Source organism: Ambystoma mexicanum, chromosome 14 (assembly GCF_040938575.1).
Source record: "Ambystoma mexicanum isolate Mex_15411 chromosome 14, UKY_AmexF1_1, whole genome shotgun sequence".
NCBI classification, from domain to species: Eukaryota; Metazoa; Chordata; class Amphibia; order Caudata; family Ambystomatidae; genus Ambystoma; species Ambystoma mexicanum.
In genome coordinates this window covers 473002603-473019282 of record NC_090940.1, presented here as the reverse complement: position 1 = coordinate 473019282, position 16680 = coordinate 473002603, and the positions used below count along the sequence as shown (strand labels likewise).

Genomic DNA, 16680 nt, shown 5'->3' with positions numbered 1-16680 from the left:
TTTGCTCTTCCCTCGTTATCTATACCACAGTCTCTTTCGGGACTCCTCCCCCCTTTACCATTTCATCATACATAAAAATCCCCATCACTTATCGTGCTTCTCATGGTCGTGCTCCCCTTCTCGCTCTGGACAGCCCTGCAAGTCCAACCATGCTGCCGCTTCCTCCGGGGAGTCGAAAAACAACGCTTTAATTTTGTGCAGGACTTTGAGCTTCGCAGGATACAATAACATGTACTTGAGTCCAGCCGTGTGCAGCCTCCTCTCGACCGCCACATAGCTGTAACGCTGTTTCTGCACTAGCATAGTATAATCAGGATATGCTGTGACGGTCGCAGACGCTCTTTCTATCGTTCCTCCTTTGCGAAAGTACTCCAGAATTTTCTCTCTGTCTTTATAGTTCAGGATCTTTGCGATTATTGTCCGGGGGGAGCCCCAGGCCGTGGCTTCCTCATCAAGGCCCTGTGTGCACGCTCGACAGTAAATCCCTGCGAGAGTTTGTCGGCCCCTATCTCTGGCAGGATCATATTCTCCACATAGTCCCTGGGGTCCTGATCTCCTTCCCCCTCCAGCAGGCTGACCACGCGAATGTTGTTGCGTCTCGCGCTCCCTTCTGCTTCCTCTGCTCGGTTCTCAGGGTTAGCTACCTGCTGCTTTAAAATGTGAACCTCCTTAGTATTACTTGCACTGGTTTCTGTGTTGGTTTTCACTGCACTCTCCAAGCCACTCGTTCTTTCTGCAAGCGCTCTGACATCTTGTCACAGTAGGGCAACTTCTATTCCCACTGCATCTATTTTGGCCTCCAATGCAGTTCGCAGGTCTGCCATTGCTATTCCCATGAGGACTTCAACTCCTTTATAGCTGCTAGGATCTGGTGGTTTTCTTTTGTCGGGGTGCTTTCCTCAAGTACAGCTGTTGCGCCTTGCGCCGATGCACTGGGGGTCTTTGGATCTTGGAAAATACATCCATCGTGGGTTGTTTAGCCTTAGGCTTAGTCCCTCTCGCTGCTGGCGTGCTGTCTGGCCTGTGCGTCTAGTTCTGGTGCTGTTCTGACGTGCCAGTTTTGTTAGCCCGCTCTGCTGTATACCCACAGGGACAGTAGGAGCCCAGCAGCGTTATCTTCAGAGAGCTGCAGTGCGTACTACTATGTATTGAGTTATATTTCAAATGGGTTGCGTCCTCCCACTTTTCTGATACTATCAGCGTTTTAACTCAACCCTGCTTACAATGTTTCAGCCATGGTGGCGATTAGTGGCCTGCACATTCGTTCTCTGGTGCAATGGATATACATTCCTCACCTCCAGCAACACTCCACTGCTTCTTGGCCTCCCGCTATATCTGGTGCCATCAAAGCCCCTCAGCGAGGGTCTGCCTACCGTGTCAGTAGCCCATTTCTCCAAATATCTCTATTCAGACTGCGCAGTCTTCCATCATCTTCTCGGGGCATCTCGGGTGTAGTTCTTCTTAGATGCCGCCGCATCCGTATTACCAAACACAATATTTTGTGTGACAGGCTTTTAGTGCCTACACCCCATTTTGTTCCTTACTGTGATTAACAACTAATCTATATAGTGTGCTTATTCACTTGACATCGGTGAGAAAGAAACTCTTTGTTCAGGACTTCCTTTTATGCATTCATGGGCAGTGATATTGCACGCAAGCCGCTCCGGTTCCCTCTCACTCAGCGCGGCTCGTTCGTCCCTGTTCATTCGGGGTTGCAGTGCCAATTACCATATTTTCCCCCTTCAGCAGTTATGTGACCACTCGGGGTGGTCCATTCTTATCTGGGGCGCCAGCACCGTTGTATCCAGCTGCCACTTGGCGCTGCACTGCATTTATTGCGCTGTCCACCCACCCATAAATGTTCGCTTCCTTCCCAACCTTGCACTAGCTTCTCGTGCTTTAATTCTGTATCGCAGGGCACCTGTTCCGACGTTATTATTCACTTTTATGGGGCACTCCGGTCATTTACTCAGCATTTCCTCTCCATGCGAGCCGCGCTGACACCGTCCCTCAGCGCGGCTCCTTTGCCAATGTTCGTTCGGGATCGTAATGTGCAACAGTGTATCCGTCCTTTCAATTCACACCTGCTACTGTGTGCGTGGCCCTTTAAAGCATTGCATCGATGCCTACAGCCACAACGAATTAGTAGCGGGTGCCGCTACACGAGTCCCCTGTGCCTGTTACACAGCACGCTTCACCACTCCAAGCGCCGCAGCTGTCCCCATCCCGCTAGCTGCTGCGTTCTGCAAGCCAGCACCGGTCACAACATGGGGAGCAAATGGGCACGAGAGCAAGGCACCATCCAAATGTCAAATGCTGGTCCCCTTCTTTAGTCTCCCCGGCACTGCTCAGTCTATTCCTCAGTCGCGGCTGCGACCCCTTTGTCATCCGCCATCTTGCCTGTCCGCAAATATACTTGGCTGTATGTTGCAATGGTCATTTTCTCCGTGATACTTCGATCAGCTTCCTTGCTTCTTGCAGTTTGTTATGGGCCACCAGTTCCAACACCTTTGCTTTTATTTTTAGAGTATGCAGGTCATTTTTCCAGCATGTTATTCCGGATCAATGTCGGATCCTCAGGAGCAGCCCTGCAAGGCACGTCCTACTCCATGGCTAGCTAGCCACGCCCCCTAGTGCAAATAGTCTTTAGGCAGTTCTGCATCAAAACACGATCCTAACTGAAAGGTAGTCCGATCTTTAAGATGAGGGGAGCCTAGTGCTAAAATGTACTTGCGATGCTGGCGCACACAGTAGTGCAGATGGGCGAAACAGGGTCTTTAGTAGGGGCTGTAGCAGCTCAGGAAGGTGGCTGAGGTGATGCAGAGCAAGTTCCCACTGTTCGTGGAGGGTCTCCCCAACAGGGCAGAGCAGGTCCCAACACTTGGGAATAGTTTGCTAGTTCTTCACTAGCTGTGGAAAGGAGAGGGGCCCTCAATTACTCACCCACCCCAGGCGCACTCCAGACCAAACTTTGGCAGTCGAGTCCACTTCGGTTGCAGGTTCAAATGCGGCAGTATCGCAGCTCTGCGGCTTTCAGTGACGAAGATACAGCGTTGATTCCCAAACGGGACAGTGGCGATTTCTCAGCTCTTGGTGAATGATTCAGGCCAGCTCCGCTGTAGCAGGCATCCGTGCACAAAGGAGCACAGCTGCAATGGGTTTGCAAAGTTCGTCACCACGGCTGGGCGACACGTTAACTGTGTACACTCTGGTTCGGGCACTCTCTCTTTACTCCAGACAGGGAACGCCAAGTGTATAAAATTTGGTGCGACAGTGCTGTGAACACAGAGCTTGCGATGGACCAAGTTGTGAGGGCCTGCTCGAAATGGCGGCGGTTTCAGAGCAAAGGTCCTGCGCAAGCTGGTCAGCCCAATGGTTGGCCCAGGGACACTTCTGAGAAGGCTTACCTGCAGGATTTGATGAAGGTGCAGAGAATAGTTGGTCCCACTATTCTAATGGGTCGAAGCATCTTTGCAGACCTCCTAGGATGATCAGATTCCAGTGGTTTACCAGCGGTTCCTCGACTCGGCTTCTTAGTTTCAGGATACTTGGATCCTATCCTTCGTTCAGTGAGAACTCCAGAGATCGACATGGTATGGGTGTTTGGAGCCTTCTCTTATCCAAAATCTTCACACCAAACAAAGAGGACCCAATGGGAGATCTGCTCACATACAGGCATACGATACGTGGACCAATCATGGACCAAGGTGGTCCTAGGCATTCATAGCACACCAGACTCTGGCACCCAGTATGTCTATTGGAACCAGACAGTCCAGCCCACATCCTGGAAGCACACACACAAGTGATGCAGAAGCCCAAATTAGAACTGACCCGGGTCTACTCAACCTGGGGAAGGTGAAGGGGCAAGATGGCCAAAGGACAGGACAAAGAACCTTGTGGCATGGCCACTTTGGAGCCAGGCCACCTATTTGTGTCAAAAGCGGTAACCGTGGTTTACCTGGCAGGAAAGGGTTAATAATACATGAAAAGATAAGCTGCCAACAGCCCTATCCAAGGCACATCTGCACTTTTCCTACAAAATCCTTCGAGAGTATCTAGGGCCTTTAGAAATGACAGGAAGACCCAAGTGCACTGTACTGTAAGGTAATGTGTGCACTTGCAACATGTTGCAGAAGAGTTGCAACATAGACGAGGACCAAGGGAAACAAAGTCTCCCAGTACTGACTGTCGTTAAGGGCATGTCACTTTCGCCATAATAAAGTGAGCGAAAAGCCCATGGGAGTGCAGCAGAAGGCTGTATTCATCTGGTAAAGTCAGACTATGATGTTTAAACAAAGCGAAACGTTGGGGGGTACACAACTCGAGGGAAAATTACACATGAAATGGAAATCTTTTCTAACAGGAAGGGATTGGTTAAGGGAACATGTCTACTTATAGAACATATAAGGATTAGTAGTACATCATTGGCTACCCCTTATCTGTAGGGCACACCTTGAACTACCTCTACGTATAGTACTGATTATAGCAGACAAAACAACAGTGCATTGGTCTATGCAACATTGTTTGTTAGGTTGTCCCCAACCCCACTGATTGGTTGGCATACTACCCCAACTTTGGGCTTTTGGCTCTTTAGCAGCATGTACATGAAAATAAACGTAGGTGTTTGAATCCCATCAGACTACTCCTCGTTTTCCCAATTAGTCCATCATCTCTCATTGGTAGGCCATAAGCCAAAGTCTTCCATTTGCAGTTGACCTTGATGCCTGTTCACTGTCCTGGAACATTCAAGGGAGTTGTGAGAACACCACAACCTTAGCTTAAGGCTCTAATGAATAGCCTTTGTTTTTTACTTCTAAATCACCTGTTAAGAAACCATGAATTTGTCAATTTCAGCCTTCTATTTACTGCTATTTGATTTAATTATGCAAGGTGCTGTTGCTCCTCTTGGCCTCTAGAGACTTGCTCACTCTATCTCACATAAACTTTGTATACTTTAATTGACCAGCAGTTTGGCTTTCACAGATGTTTTCTTCTTCTTCCATCTATGAAGAATGTCCCACATTCAGAGCTAATCCATGTACTCCTTTGTGCTCTGTGCTTATCATTTAAAAATAGCATCCTTAACTCTGGGCCAAACTTGCCTCATCGTCGGCTCTGCACACAGAGCTGTTTTCTGCGTCTCCTGATTCTACAGCATCAGTTTCTGAGGTAGCATGGTTAAGTTCGATGTGAGCCAGCGTCCATTTGCCTATTATGGCAGTCCTTGCCATGTCATATATTCTGCTATAGCAAGCTTATATACGTTTTATTTCTACTTTGCCTTACTGCAGTTACAGTTATTGGTCAGTATGCTACTTCATCTTTAGATCCATGATTAGTTTAGCTTTAGGTACATGTTATCTTAGTACTTCAGTTATATCGTTACTTTTAAGTATTTAAATATAGTTTTAACATAGGTTCATATATTTTCTTTATGATGTCACTTTATCCTCGTCAAATTGGACTTTACCGTACATCCATAAGATTCATTGACGTTTTCTGACATGGCAGGCGACATCCTTCAGTATAGCATTCTTCCAGGCGACTTCCTTGCACACTTTCAGTGCGAGGGTACATTCTGTTTGGCCTATTGAGAGCATACTGTCTCTTATACACTCAATGCAGACTGGGAACAATACAGCAGGTCTCTTTTATTGCTCTTCTCCCACTGTTCCAGTATGGCGGCGGTGAGGGGGCGGGAACTGGCAAGGTAGCATCTACCTGCTCCTCTACATTATCCTCACCCAACTTGTTAAGTATAGTAAACTAAACTTTGAACCACATTACTAGTCTGTGTTTTGTTAAGCCATTCATCACACAAGCCAAGGAAGATGTAAAGAATCCACAATATTGATACCAGAGATGGAATTTTGGAAAGCTTTAAAGTCAATCGACCTGCAGCAATTATTCTTCTTAAACTGTTGGCACATACACCATTGTAGACAAACTCTGTCCTGCTTTCACACCCAGAATCATCCACCGGCCACCGCCATTGAAGGCATGGCCCGGACATGGCTCATGCACTTCCTGAAAAAATGATAGACAAAAGTGAAAATGGGACCTTTCGTCCCCAAAGCCAAAGCCCCAAATCTTCAGGTTACCTCTTGTATCCTCTCTTTCCTATTGGCTATTTGTCTTGCTAACAGCACTGATTGATGTCTTTAGCTTGCCCTTCTACATCTACAGTGTGGATACCCAAACGGAAATACACTGCAAGGACAGGTGTACATGAATCTGTAACATATTACTGCTCCCAGTAGAACAAAGACTGTACTCCAACCATCTGAAGTTCAGAAAAGTATGAAAATCTTTTGCCAAATCAGCATGTTTGATCGCTGTTGGTATCCCCCTCCTTTGAACTCTGCTTGGTCTTCCATCCAGATCTAGCGATCACGCTGAACACGAAATGCCAAAAACGATAATGTGAAATTATTTTGTTGAACTTCCCACAATTATTTGCGGGGGAAGACTCCCACAACCCCCTCACCCGCCAGCCCCCCCACAATGCTCCCCTTATATTTTTTATAAACTTATTCCCCACACATATAATTGTGTGGAAATTTGGATTTCAAAATTTGACATTTTTGCATTCTGCATTTTTTACTTCGCAATGATATGATACGTTCCAACCTAGACCTTTGCCAGTTTGCGAACAGATGGATCATGTATTTATGTGTTCAAAACACGGAATAAATAAATAACTGTACCCCATGCAATAACTTTTCAATGTAATACCAACGTATGATTTGGAGGCATTATGATTTGGAGGCATTTTAAAAATGGAAGGTATTTAAAATACAATGTTTTACTATTACTACCAAACTCTTAACGAAGTCCCAACAAAGTCTTCCCCATATTTGAATCTGTCAAATTCAGAATCCCCAGTGATCTGTGTTTCCATTTAATACCACTTTGAGTTAACATTATAGTGCTTTCATCTTACAATATAGAGAGTTGGCGAGAAGGTGTTAAATTGCTGTTATGCTTTGGAAAGTCTACTTATTCCAGAATCCACAGCTTTTTGTTTACACCTGGGAGTATCCAGCTTGTACATTTAAGGGTTCTGATATTGTTTATTTTCTGTACTGCATTATTGTAACACCTATACCTTTTATAATAAGTATTATTCGCTAAAGACTAGGTATTTGATGTGTTGATTTAGCTCTTTAAAAAATCATCTATTGAAAGAAAGAAATGAAACTTGCATTCGCCTTAAGTAAGCATCACTGACAGCTGCCTACTTTAAGAATTCTAGAATATCCCGTTGATTATGTCTGTTATGATTTTGGTATCTATTTTAACTTCTTTCACCTTATGGCCTCTTAAGAGCAGCAGTAAATGGGCTCTGCCTTGCCAAAAACCACATACTTTCATTGGAATTTGTTCTGCTTGTAAGATATGATGTATTTCATATTTCACTTCATTTGTTTAGTTGCTTGTGAATATTGGTTATCAAAAGTTGAATTGAAGAGTTTACGATGTAAACATAGTTTGTTTTTCCCTTGAAGGAGTTTCAGGAGAAAAATGCCATATTCAGGAAAAGCCAAGCTCTGATCTCTTCCTGTTTCCGGATGAAAGTGGGAATATGTCCCAGGAGCCGTTTCCAACCTGTACCTCTTTCCCTCCACACCTAATTGGTGATGCTAAGGTGGATGTGCCTTCCGAAAACGACGACTTTTGCATTCTTTATGCGCCTAAAGCAGGAGTTTCGGTAAGAAATCCATTGATTTTTTTTCTTATGTGTATTGAATTCTATATAGAACACAAACACCATAGAGAACAACGGATCCCTAAATGACAGAGGGTCACAATAAAAGAAACAGCCTAGCCCACTAACATGTATTTCCATCATTGTTGCCTTATACTAAATGTTATGGTCACTTGATGTTCCAGTTAGCATAATACATTAAGAATAGCAATTAAGGCTACAATTTAGGAACAACTATGAGGGGCTTTTCTCTTGCATCTACAATTCTGTGGCCAATTGAGTAGTTAGGACCTTATTTTCCCTGGACTGCTGCTGACAATCTTATGTTTCACTCCACTGAAGAGCACTCAATAACATTATTTCCCTGGGTGTCTTCAAATCGTGGCAATTGGCTATCTTACGCTTTTGGGGGACAAGGTCTATGGTAGAAATCTAGAGGAAAGCAAACATGTTTTTGGCTAGGACAAGACTCCATAAGAAAATTTTTGGGTAAACACTACATTCCCAGCCCACAAAGGCCACTAGCCATGCACAAAGACTGGTTCTCAACAGAATCCCACCACTTATAATATGTTACCAATACTCCATAGTAGCACTGTGAGCAGGCCTCTGATTTCTCCTGACATATTTAATATCATAGCAAAGGCCTTAGATATGCTTGCATGGCTCACTTAACTAAATCATCTTGAAACAACTGTATCACACAACTTTTCTGTTGTGTGTACATATTCTAAGCTGTTCACTATCATCCAATGGACTCCAGATGTCCACTTTCCAGTTCACCTGTACTCTCTATATAGACCCCTCTGGTTGTGGCAGCCCTGCCCAATGGAAAATGGTTGTAATAATTGTATTTTAATACCAAAATTAGGAAAATGATTGTGTTATCCCGGTAGCAAAGGAGTACTGAAATGAAATAGATTTCAATCCAAAATAAATGAAGCGGGCACTGCCTAAAGTAATTGGATAGAATCTATATTTATTTTATAAGTAGTAATGTTAATTGGTGTACACCAGATACACGCTGCACTTTGTGGAAACGTGTATAGAAAAACTACCATGTGAACTTTCTACAGAGTTGGTAGCACCCTGGTAGTTATAAACTAATAGCAGTGCTCCCCGGCGTTGCCCTGGTCTGTAGGTGATGTGCATGTGTGGGGTCTGTCATAGCCTTGTGTATGTTATATTGTGATTGGAATAAAAGCAGTCACACAGCGCCAATTATGTTGAATTGAAATATGCTTCAAATACTTGAATATTTTATTGGTGTTGAACTATGACACATATTTCGAGCATAGACTTGCTCTTCTTCAGAGGATGACATTGCATTAATATGGAAATGTAATACAGAATACACACATTGGTCCATCCAAACGCCAAACAAGGCGTGGCAAGTCCGCAATACAACATATGTCACATTCGATTCGACAAAATATTGCGATTGTAAATACATTATCAATTTTTCAAACAAACATGGGTGCATCATATATGCCCAAGAAAGAACACCATTAAAACACAAAATTGGGTTTTAGATACACACCAGGACAAGATAAAAATGATGATAAAAGAAAGAAATAAGGATGAGGGGTCAAGAGAAATTACAAAACAATAGATCAGTAAAGCTTAATGATTTGATGGATTCAGAAAATAAATGCACAACAAAGCGCCCAATCCAAAAACATAAAAATACCTTATGTCTGCTATGGCGATTCCCAAAATCACAAATAAGTCCTGTCTGGTTGGGCTACTAGCTGGTAACCTGTAGGATGTGTGAAATACTGTAGTGAAGGACAGTGGTGACACATCACATCACAATTTGCGTTAATTAACCAGGATCTAGTCTATTACTCCAATTGCACAATCATAGCTAGTGCACATACCTCTATTCCTTCGCAGTTGCGGTAGATATCTTTTACGATCCTAGTAATCACCATGTCCATCCAAATAGATCTATTTGAAATTTTTGTTGATGTGTCTACAGTCATTATCCATAATCCGTAAATTGAGAGAGAGAAGAGTACAAACATATGTCCATCAATTTTTCTAGACTTAACTTGCCCATACTAAGTTTGATCTAATTATGTGCTGAAAAGCTGCAAATCTGCGGAAGTCTTTGTGAATAGGTGTAGCTGCTCTGTTTTCAGACGCTAAACACTGCAAAGGTGTTTTAGCATATATATAGATCTGCTGAACTAGCCTGCACCGCTAGTGCGCGAACAGTGGCAACTTCCTGCCGCACTGTTCAGAATTGACTACTGCTGCCACAGTCTGATTCAAATACATTATATTTAGCCAAAAATAGGATCGAACGTATTACGTTCCCGCATTTGGAACAAACATAATTAAATGACACATGTTGTGCTCAGAATCCTACTGGCAATGTTTCACAATAAACCTTAATATGGACTTATTCACATTTGGTATTTCTTCTGAGCTATTAAAAAATTCACTGCTGCTGCTGTAGCCCAATGCAAATACATTGTATTTAGGTGCATATTGGGGCTCATGCACCTTATTGTACACTTGGTTTTGCATTCATTAATCCATAAGCAATGAATTCCCACTTCAATTTAAGTGCAATTAATTACCGCATTCGGATCAAACATATTTGGAAGCCTCATATCATATACACAAGCTGTACTCTGACACCCACTGGCAGTGTTTCACAATTGAAATTTTAAACTACAACATGCGCATAAATGGTACCTATTCATTATAAGACCACAAACTTGTGGTCTGAATTGAGACCAGAATGTACAGTTAGATATTTGCATTTGAGCCTTGCTTGTAACCTGCGTAATTTCAGTATTAAATTGCGACCGCGTGGTGACATCATTGCCTTAGCCAATCCAGCAAACTTAATTTCGAATGGATTGTGTCCGCCAACGTATTCCTCATCTAAGATGATGTATTCGTCCAGCTTTGGCTGCTTCGGAAATTTATCTCAGTAGAGGGCGCCGTGCGTCGATCGATTCGAGGTCCCTCGGAGGCATCCATCGAGGGTGACGTCATCGGGTATACAAGTAGCACGCGTGTCGCCCGTTGGCCTCAGTTCCGTTTTTCCGCAGTCTGTGTTGCTTCAGAGACTCGGCGCGCCTCGATAGTTCTGTGACGCAGTTATTGTGAAGAGATATTCGAGATGTCGTCATCGCCGACCCACACTACCCTGCTTCCGGGGTTCAAGAAATGTAAAACCTGCGGTTCCAAAATGTTGATCACAGATCCGCACTGAGAATGTCTGTGGTGCCTCGGCAAAAACCACGACATGGAGGCCTGTACAAAGTGTCAGGCTTTGACGGGCAAGGACTTGCGAGAGAGGAAGGGAAAGCTACAGGTAGGTCCAAAACCCGATCGAAAAGCCTCAAGCGTCTAGTCGAGAACCCAGGAGGAGAAATCTCGACACGAAAGGCAAAAATATAGGTCTAGGTCCTGAAGTGGTTCCCACCACTCTTTGTCTTCGACGAAAAAGTCTAAAAAGAGACGCCAATGGTCCCCTTCAACCTCGTCTTCTGACAAATCCCCCAAGAAAATGAAATGCCCCAAAAAACATTCTTCCTCTGAAGAATGGGAAGCATTTAGAGTTAAAATGATGGCGGTTTTTGAAAAGGCTAAGCCTTGGTCCGTGCCTTCCTCGGAAGCCGGCCGAGAGCATTACCGTTCCGCAACTCATGCGCCCTCGAGCTCGGGTGATCAAAGTAGAAAAGATCGGGAACCTTCCAGGATCCCAAATGATAAAGATCGCTCGAGTCGAGTCGACCGCTCGAGGTCATCGACGCCGTCCGGAACCCGACACACCTCGAAGGACGAGCCTTCGAAGAGCGTCTCGACACCCTCGAAGCCAGCTCTGTCGACGACTGTTATGTCGTCGACGCCATCAACGCCTTTGTCGACGTCGACCCTGAATCCTTCGGTGGCAAATGTTTCAAAGGCTCCAGTTCAGCCAGAAACTGACACAATAGCAGAAAAATAAAAAGTTGCAAAGACTACAAAGCCTTCAGCCTCCACTGTAACAGCTCCTCCAGAAAAAATGTATAAACCTCTGCCAAGCAGAGAATATTTTAAATCCTTGTCTTCAATTTTTGAAGAACAAGAAAGGTTTGAGGAGGAGTATGTTCCTTTTGGCCTAGAGTATGGCACCCCTAATGTCCCAGAATGTCTAATTTCCGAGGAAAGCAGAATGAGGGATTTAGTGGTAACTTTGCATAACGCAAGTGGAGTTGACACATCACCTGAGACAGAATTTGGCAGACCAGAACCAGGCGAACATGCCAGTCCCTCATACAGACAACTGATGACAAAGGTGGTGGATTATTTAGAATGAGCTAGACCACCAACTCAGTTCATCCAGGATGACCTAACTGACATATTGGATCATGGCCCCACTGAAGATTTTACCCTTCCATCTAGCCTTACAAAATAGGGTGGCCAAAAATTGGGAGACTCCGGACTCAATTCCTCCTGTGAATAAGTGCCTCACGTCAAAATACCGCCCTTCCAGCAGCGACCACGGCTATCTGTCCAAACACCCCACTCCCGAGAGTCTGTTGGTCCAGGCAGCCACAGCTACATCAAATAAGGTGGCGTACCCTTCTGTCCCTCCGGATAGGGATGACAAAGATATTTTCAGCTGCGAGTATGGCATTAAAATCGGCCAACTCCACATGTGCCTTGTCAACATTTTTGTACACTCTGTGGGAGTGCATTGCAATGGCGGCAGAGCACATACCAGAAGGGGAAGAAAGGGAAGGATTCCTAGCCATCGCTAGAGATGGAAAGGATGCCATGCAGGAATCCCTTCAGTCTGGATCGGACACTGCTGATCGTGTGAGCCGGTCCTTGGCCATTAGCACAGTGATACGCAGATTTGCGTGGTTGCAAAAGTCGGGTTTTGCACCAGACGTGCAAAACCGTCTTTTGAACATACCTTTTGACGGGTCTCACCTTTTCGCCAAATATTTAGGAGCTGCTATTAAGCAACCTCAGCTTTTTCGTGCATCAGGACAATCTTGGAGGGGACAATCCTGTCGTTATTACTCTTCATATGGAAACGCGAGAGGAATGGCCAGTCAGAGGCCAGAGAAAAACTACTTGTGGTGGACGAGGTAAACGTGCTAAGCCAGCCCCAGCTGCAGCTTCTTTACCATCAGCAGCCGCAGCAAATGCCACAAAACCACTTTGAGGACTTGCATCACAAGACACCTGTGAAGGCAGGCTGTCCCAGCATCTGCAAGAATGGCGAAGATGTTTGGGCTCTAGAAATAATCAAGGTTACTGCATTCCTTTTCTAATGCAACCTCCAAGCGATCCACCGGGGAGACACTCTTTGAAGTTTCCAAACCCGCTCCTACAGCAGGAAGTCTTAACCCTGCTAGAGAAAGGTGCTATAGGACCAGTACCTATAGCGGAGAGGAACAAGGGATGGTACTCCCCATATTCTTTGATTCCCAAAAAGGACGGAGGACTAAGAGGCTCGAACACCCTCCTCAGGAAGGACAAGTTCAAGATGGTTACTCTTTCTGAGATCCTTCAGGCCCTTGAACTTCAGGATTGGTTGGTGTCATTGGACCTTCAGGATGCTTATTTTCATGTGCCAATCCATCTCAAGCACAGAAAATACCTGAGGTTCGCGGTTGGCGACTCGCACTATCAGTTTCGAGTCCTACCATTCGGGTTGACCTCCGCCCCAAGGGTCTTCACCAAGTTGATGGTAGTGGTGGCAGTGCACCTCAGGAGAGGGAGGATTCACGCCTACCCCTACCTGGACGATTGGTTGATCAGGGCGCGTTCTGTCGAGCAAGCCCTGAATCATCTGAAAGTCACCTGCCACTTCCTTCACAGACTGGGCTTCTCCATCAATTTCAATAAGTCACACATGACCCCTTCCCAACAGCACCAGTGCATGGGGGCTGTATTAGACACATCCTTGGGAAAGAGCTTGCCTCCCAAGTCGAGGCCTCAAGACATTCTTCAGATGGTTTCCAAATTTCCAAATGCCCAAAATCTCCAGGCCTACGACTTCTTGAGGTTGCTTGGCCTCATGGCATCCTGCATTCAATGGTCTCTAAAGACTCAATGGTCCCAATTCTCAAGACAAATGACGGATCTCCTTCAGATTCCGAACAAAGTTCGGCAGGATCTTCTGTGGTGGTCTTGCACAGAGAACATCCTAAAAGGAGAACATTTTTGGCCACAATGGCCAGAGATTACAGTAGTTAGTGACGGACGCCTCACTCATGAGGTGGGGAGCTCATGCCAAAGATCTGACAATCAGCGGTCGTTGGTCTCCATTGGAGTCCAAACTACACATCAACCTTTTGGAGCTGAGAGCAATCAGACTAGTGCTGAAGGCTTTTCTGCCATCTGTCAGGGAAAAAAATGTCCTGATAATGACGACAACACAGTGGCCATGCATTACCATAACAAAAGAGGAGGTGTAGGGTCACTACCTCTGTGCAGAGAGTGGAATGCGGCTCTGGTGTTGGGCCGTTCAGGAAGGAATCTCCTTATTGGCAGTTCATCTAGCCGGGGAGGAGAATATGACGGCGGACGCTCTGAGCAGGCAGAGTACTGTGTCCCACTCGTGGGAACTGGCTCAGGAAGTCCTTCAGGAGATCTTTGCCCTTTGGGGAACCCCCTCAAGTAGACCTGTTTGCGACCGGAATCAACCAAAAATGCGTAAGGTGTTGCTCAAGGGAATTCCCCCCGAGAGGAGCCCTAGGGGACGCGTTTGTGGTGGAGTGAAACTTCCCACTGCTATATGCGCTCCCTCCGATCCCAGTCATTCCTCAAGTCATCAGGAGGTTAAGACGGTTCGGAAAACACATGATCCTAATTGCCCCGGATTGGGCCAGGAGAACGTGGTACCCGGACCTTCTAGATATGCCCATCTGCCCCCCGTTACGTCTGCCTCAGAGAGAGGAACGTCTCTCACAAAAGGGAGGGCCAGGTTCTCCATCCAGAGGTCAGGACTCTCAACCTTCATGCTTGGTATCTAAAAGGCTGCGATACAAGGATTGGGACCTTCCGGTTGATGTCATGGAGGTGTTGTTTTCGACAAGAAGGCCAGCAACAAAATCTTTGTACCGTTGCCGCTCTAAGACGTTTTGCAACTGGTGCAGGGAAAAGAATATTGATCCTTTTATGTGTTCTATCCCAGAAGTGTTATCCTTCCTCTTATCACTGGCACATAGAGGTCTCAATGTTGGAACCATTAAAGGTTATCTTGCAGCGCTTTCCATTTTCAAGCGCTCTTCGGAAGAATGTTCCTATTTTAAAATTCCTTTGATAATAACATTCTTAAAGGGACTCACCAATGTGTTTCCCCCTTCTTCTTTCCAAGTCACAGTTTGGGACCTTAATCTGGTTCTAGCGTGCCCCTTGTGAACCTTTGCACACATTTCCATTAAGATTACTAATGTTGAAAACAGTTTTCTTGGTTGCTTTAACATCTGCACGAACAGTGAGCACGTTGCAGGCACTGTTTTATGGCCCCCCTATACTGTGTTTCACACGGACAGGGTTATATTGAGGGTTAAACCCTCATTCTTACCTAAAGTTGTGTCTGATTTCCATTTGAATCAGAAGATCATTCTGCCCGCGTTCTATCCTCCACCTCATCCCAGCAAGGAGATGGAAAGATTGCACAGGCTGGACCCAAGAAGAGCTCTAAGCTTTTACATTTCTAGGCTCTCCAGGCTTAGAGTGAACGATCAACTTTTCATTGGCTACACCGGAAGGAAGTTGGGTCAATCAGTGTCAAAACAAACCCTATCACGTTCGATTGTGCTTTGCATCTCAGAATGCTACAGATTGGTGGGCAAAGATCCACCAGAAGGCTTGAGGGTGTTACGCTCACCTGACTCCCACGGAGGCGCAGGTCTGGTTTGGAGTGTTGTTGCTTCTTCTATGGTGAAGCGCAGGACCCGGAAGATGGACTGGACCGGACCTTCGAATCTGGCTTGTCTGGCTCGCAGGAATATCTTTCTGTATGTGAAAAGGGAGTATTAACAATCTGCGGGAGAAAGTATAAGCCTCCCGCTCCCTTCTCACCCCTCTACGAAACCCTCCTGCGACCCCCACGTGAAGTCTCACCTTAGGGTTTGAAAGGTTGAGCTATCCATCCTGCTTCTCATGCAGGGGTGCGTTGTATCCAGTTACTTCACTGGGATTTTGATTGTAGAGGGTTCAAGTTTTGTTTTCCCGGTATAGTATCGTAAGGATTCTGTTAATGAGTATGATTCCGCAATAATAATTGTTCGTTGTCTCTTTTTCAGGTGCGGAAACTATTCCGAGAAGAGCTGTGGAACCGAAGAATGAGACTCTGGTGAGCTTGATGAGAGTTCTCTCAGTGTCCTTGTATCAATGCGCTCACTAACGCTGATGTCTTTTTTCCCCATAGGGGCCGGGGTCCGGAAATGCCTGGATGCGGCACCGACCTGAAACAAAGATCAATCCAGAAGAAATCAGGTAAGTCTTTAATGGGCGTTGGGTAACGTCTTTTCATGCGCCCACTAACGCTGATGTCTCTTTTTCCCCTTAGGGGCCGGGGTCCGGAAATGCCAGGATGCAGCACCGACCCGAAATGAAGTTGTAATAACCCAACAGGTAAGCTTTGTAATGGAAATTAAGGTTTCCTTGTTTTCTTTCCCCTCTCACCTTTATTCTTGTCTTTTTCTCCCTAGGCGCGGTGATGTGGCTGCGAGTCCAGATGTCGCCATAGAACGTGGTGGTACCTTGTACAGGTGAGTGAGATGCGACGCTGCAGCGATCGATGCGATGTGCTTTTAAATGGATGTCTTCCTTTTCAGGACCGTCGGCGAGATGTCTCCGGAATGCGGATTTAGCAGGTAAGGACTCTTCTTTACCCTTTTCTCTTCTCTTCTCTCTTTGCAGGTGTTCCATGATGCTGGGAGGAGTGGCAGAAGACAGAATGCAGGAGCAAACACGGGGAGCGTCCAGCTGCTAGATGCAGA

General features: G+C 45.5%; 1 protein-coding gene across 6 annotated transcripts in view; it reads left to right on the top strand.

Annotated features, from left to right (window-relative positions):
• ATG2B (autophagy related 2B) overlaps positions 1-16680 on the top strand; it is a 5509925-nt gene that overhangs the window by 3904291 nt on the left and 1588954 nt on the right. For all 6 annotated transcript variants that reach the window (XM_069637692.1, XM_069637689.1, XM_069637687.1 and 3 more), the window contains one exon: positions 7509-7711. In XM_069637692.1, coding sequence (XP_069493793.1) covers positions 7509-7711 — 203 coding nt within the window. The remainder of the gene's footprint in view (positions 1-7508; positions 7712-16680) is intronic.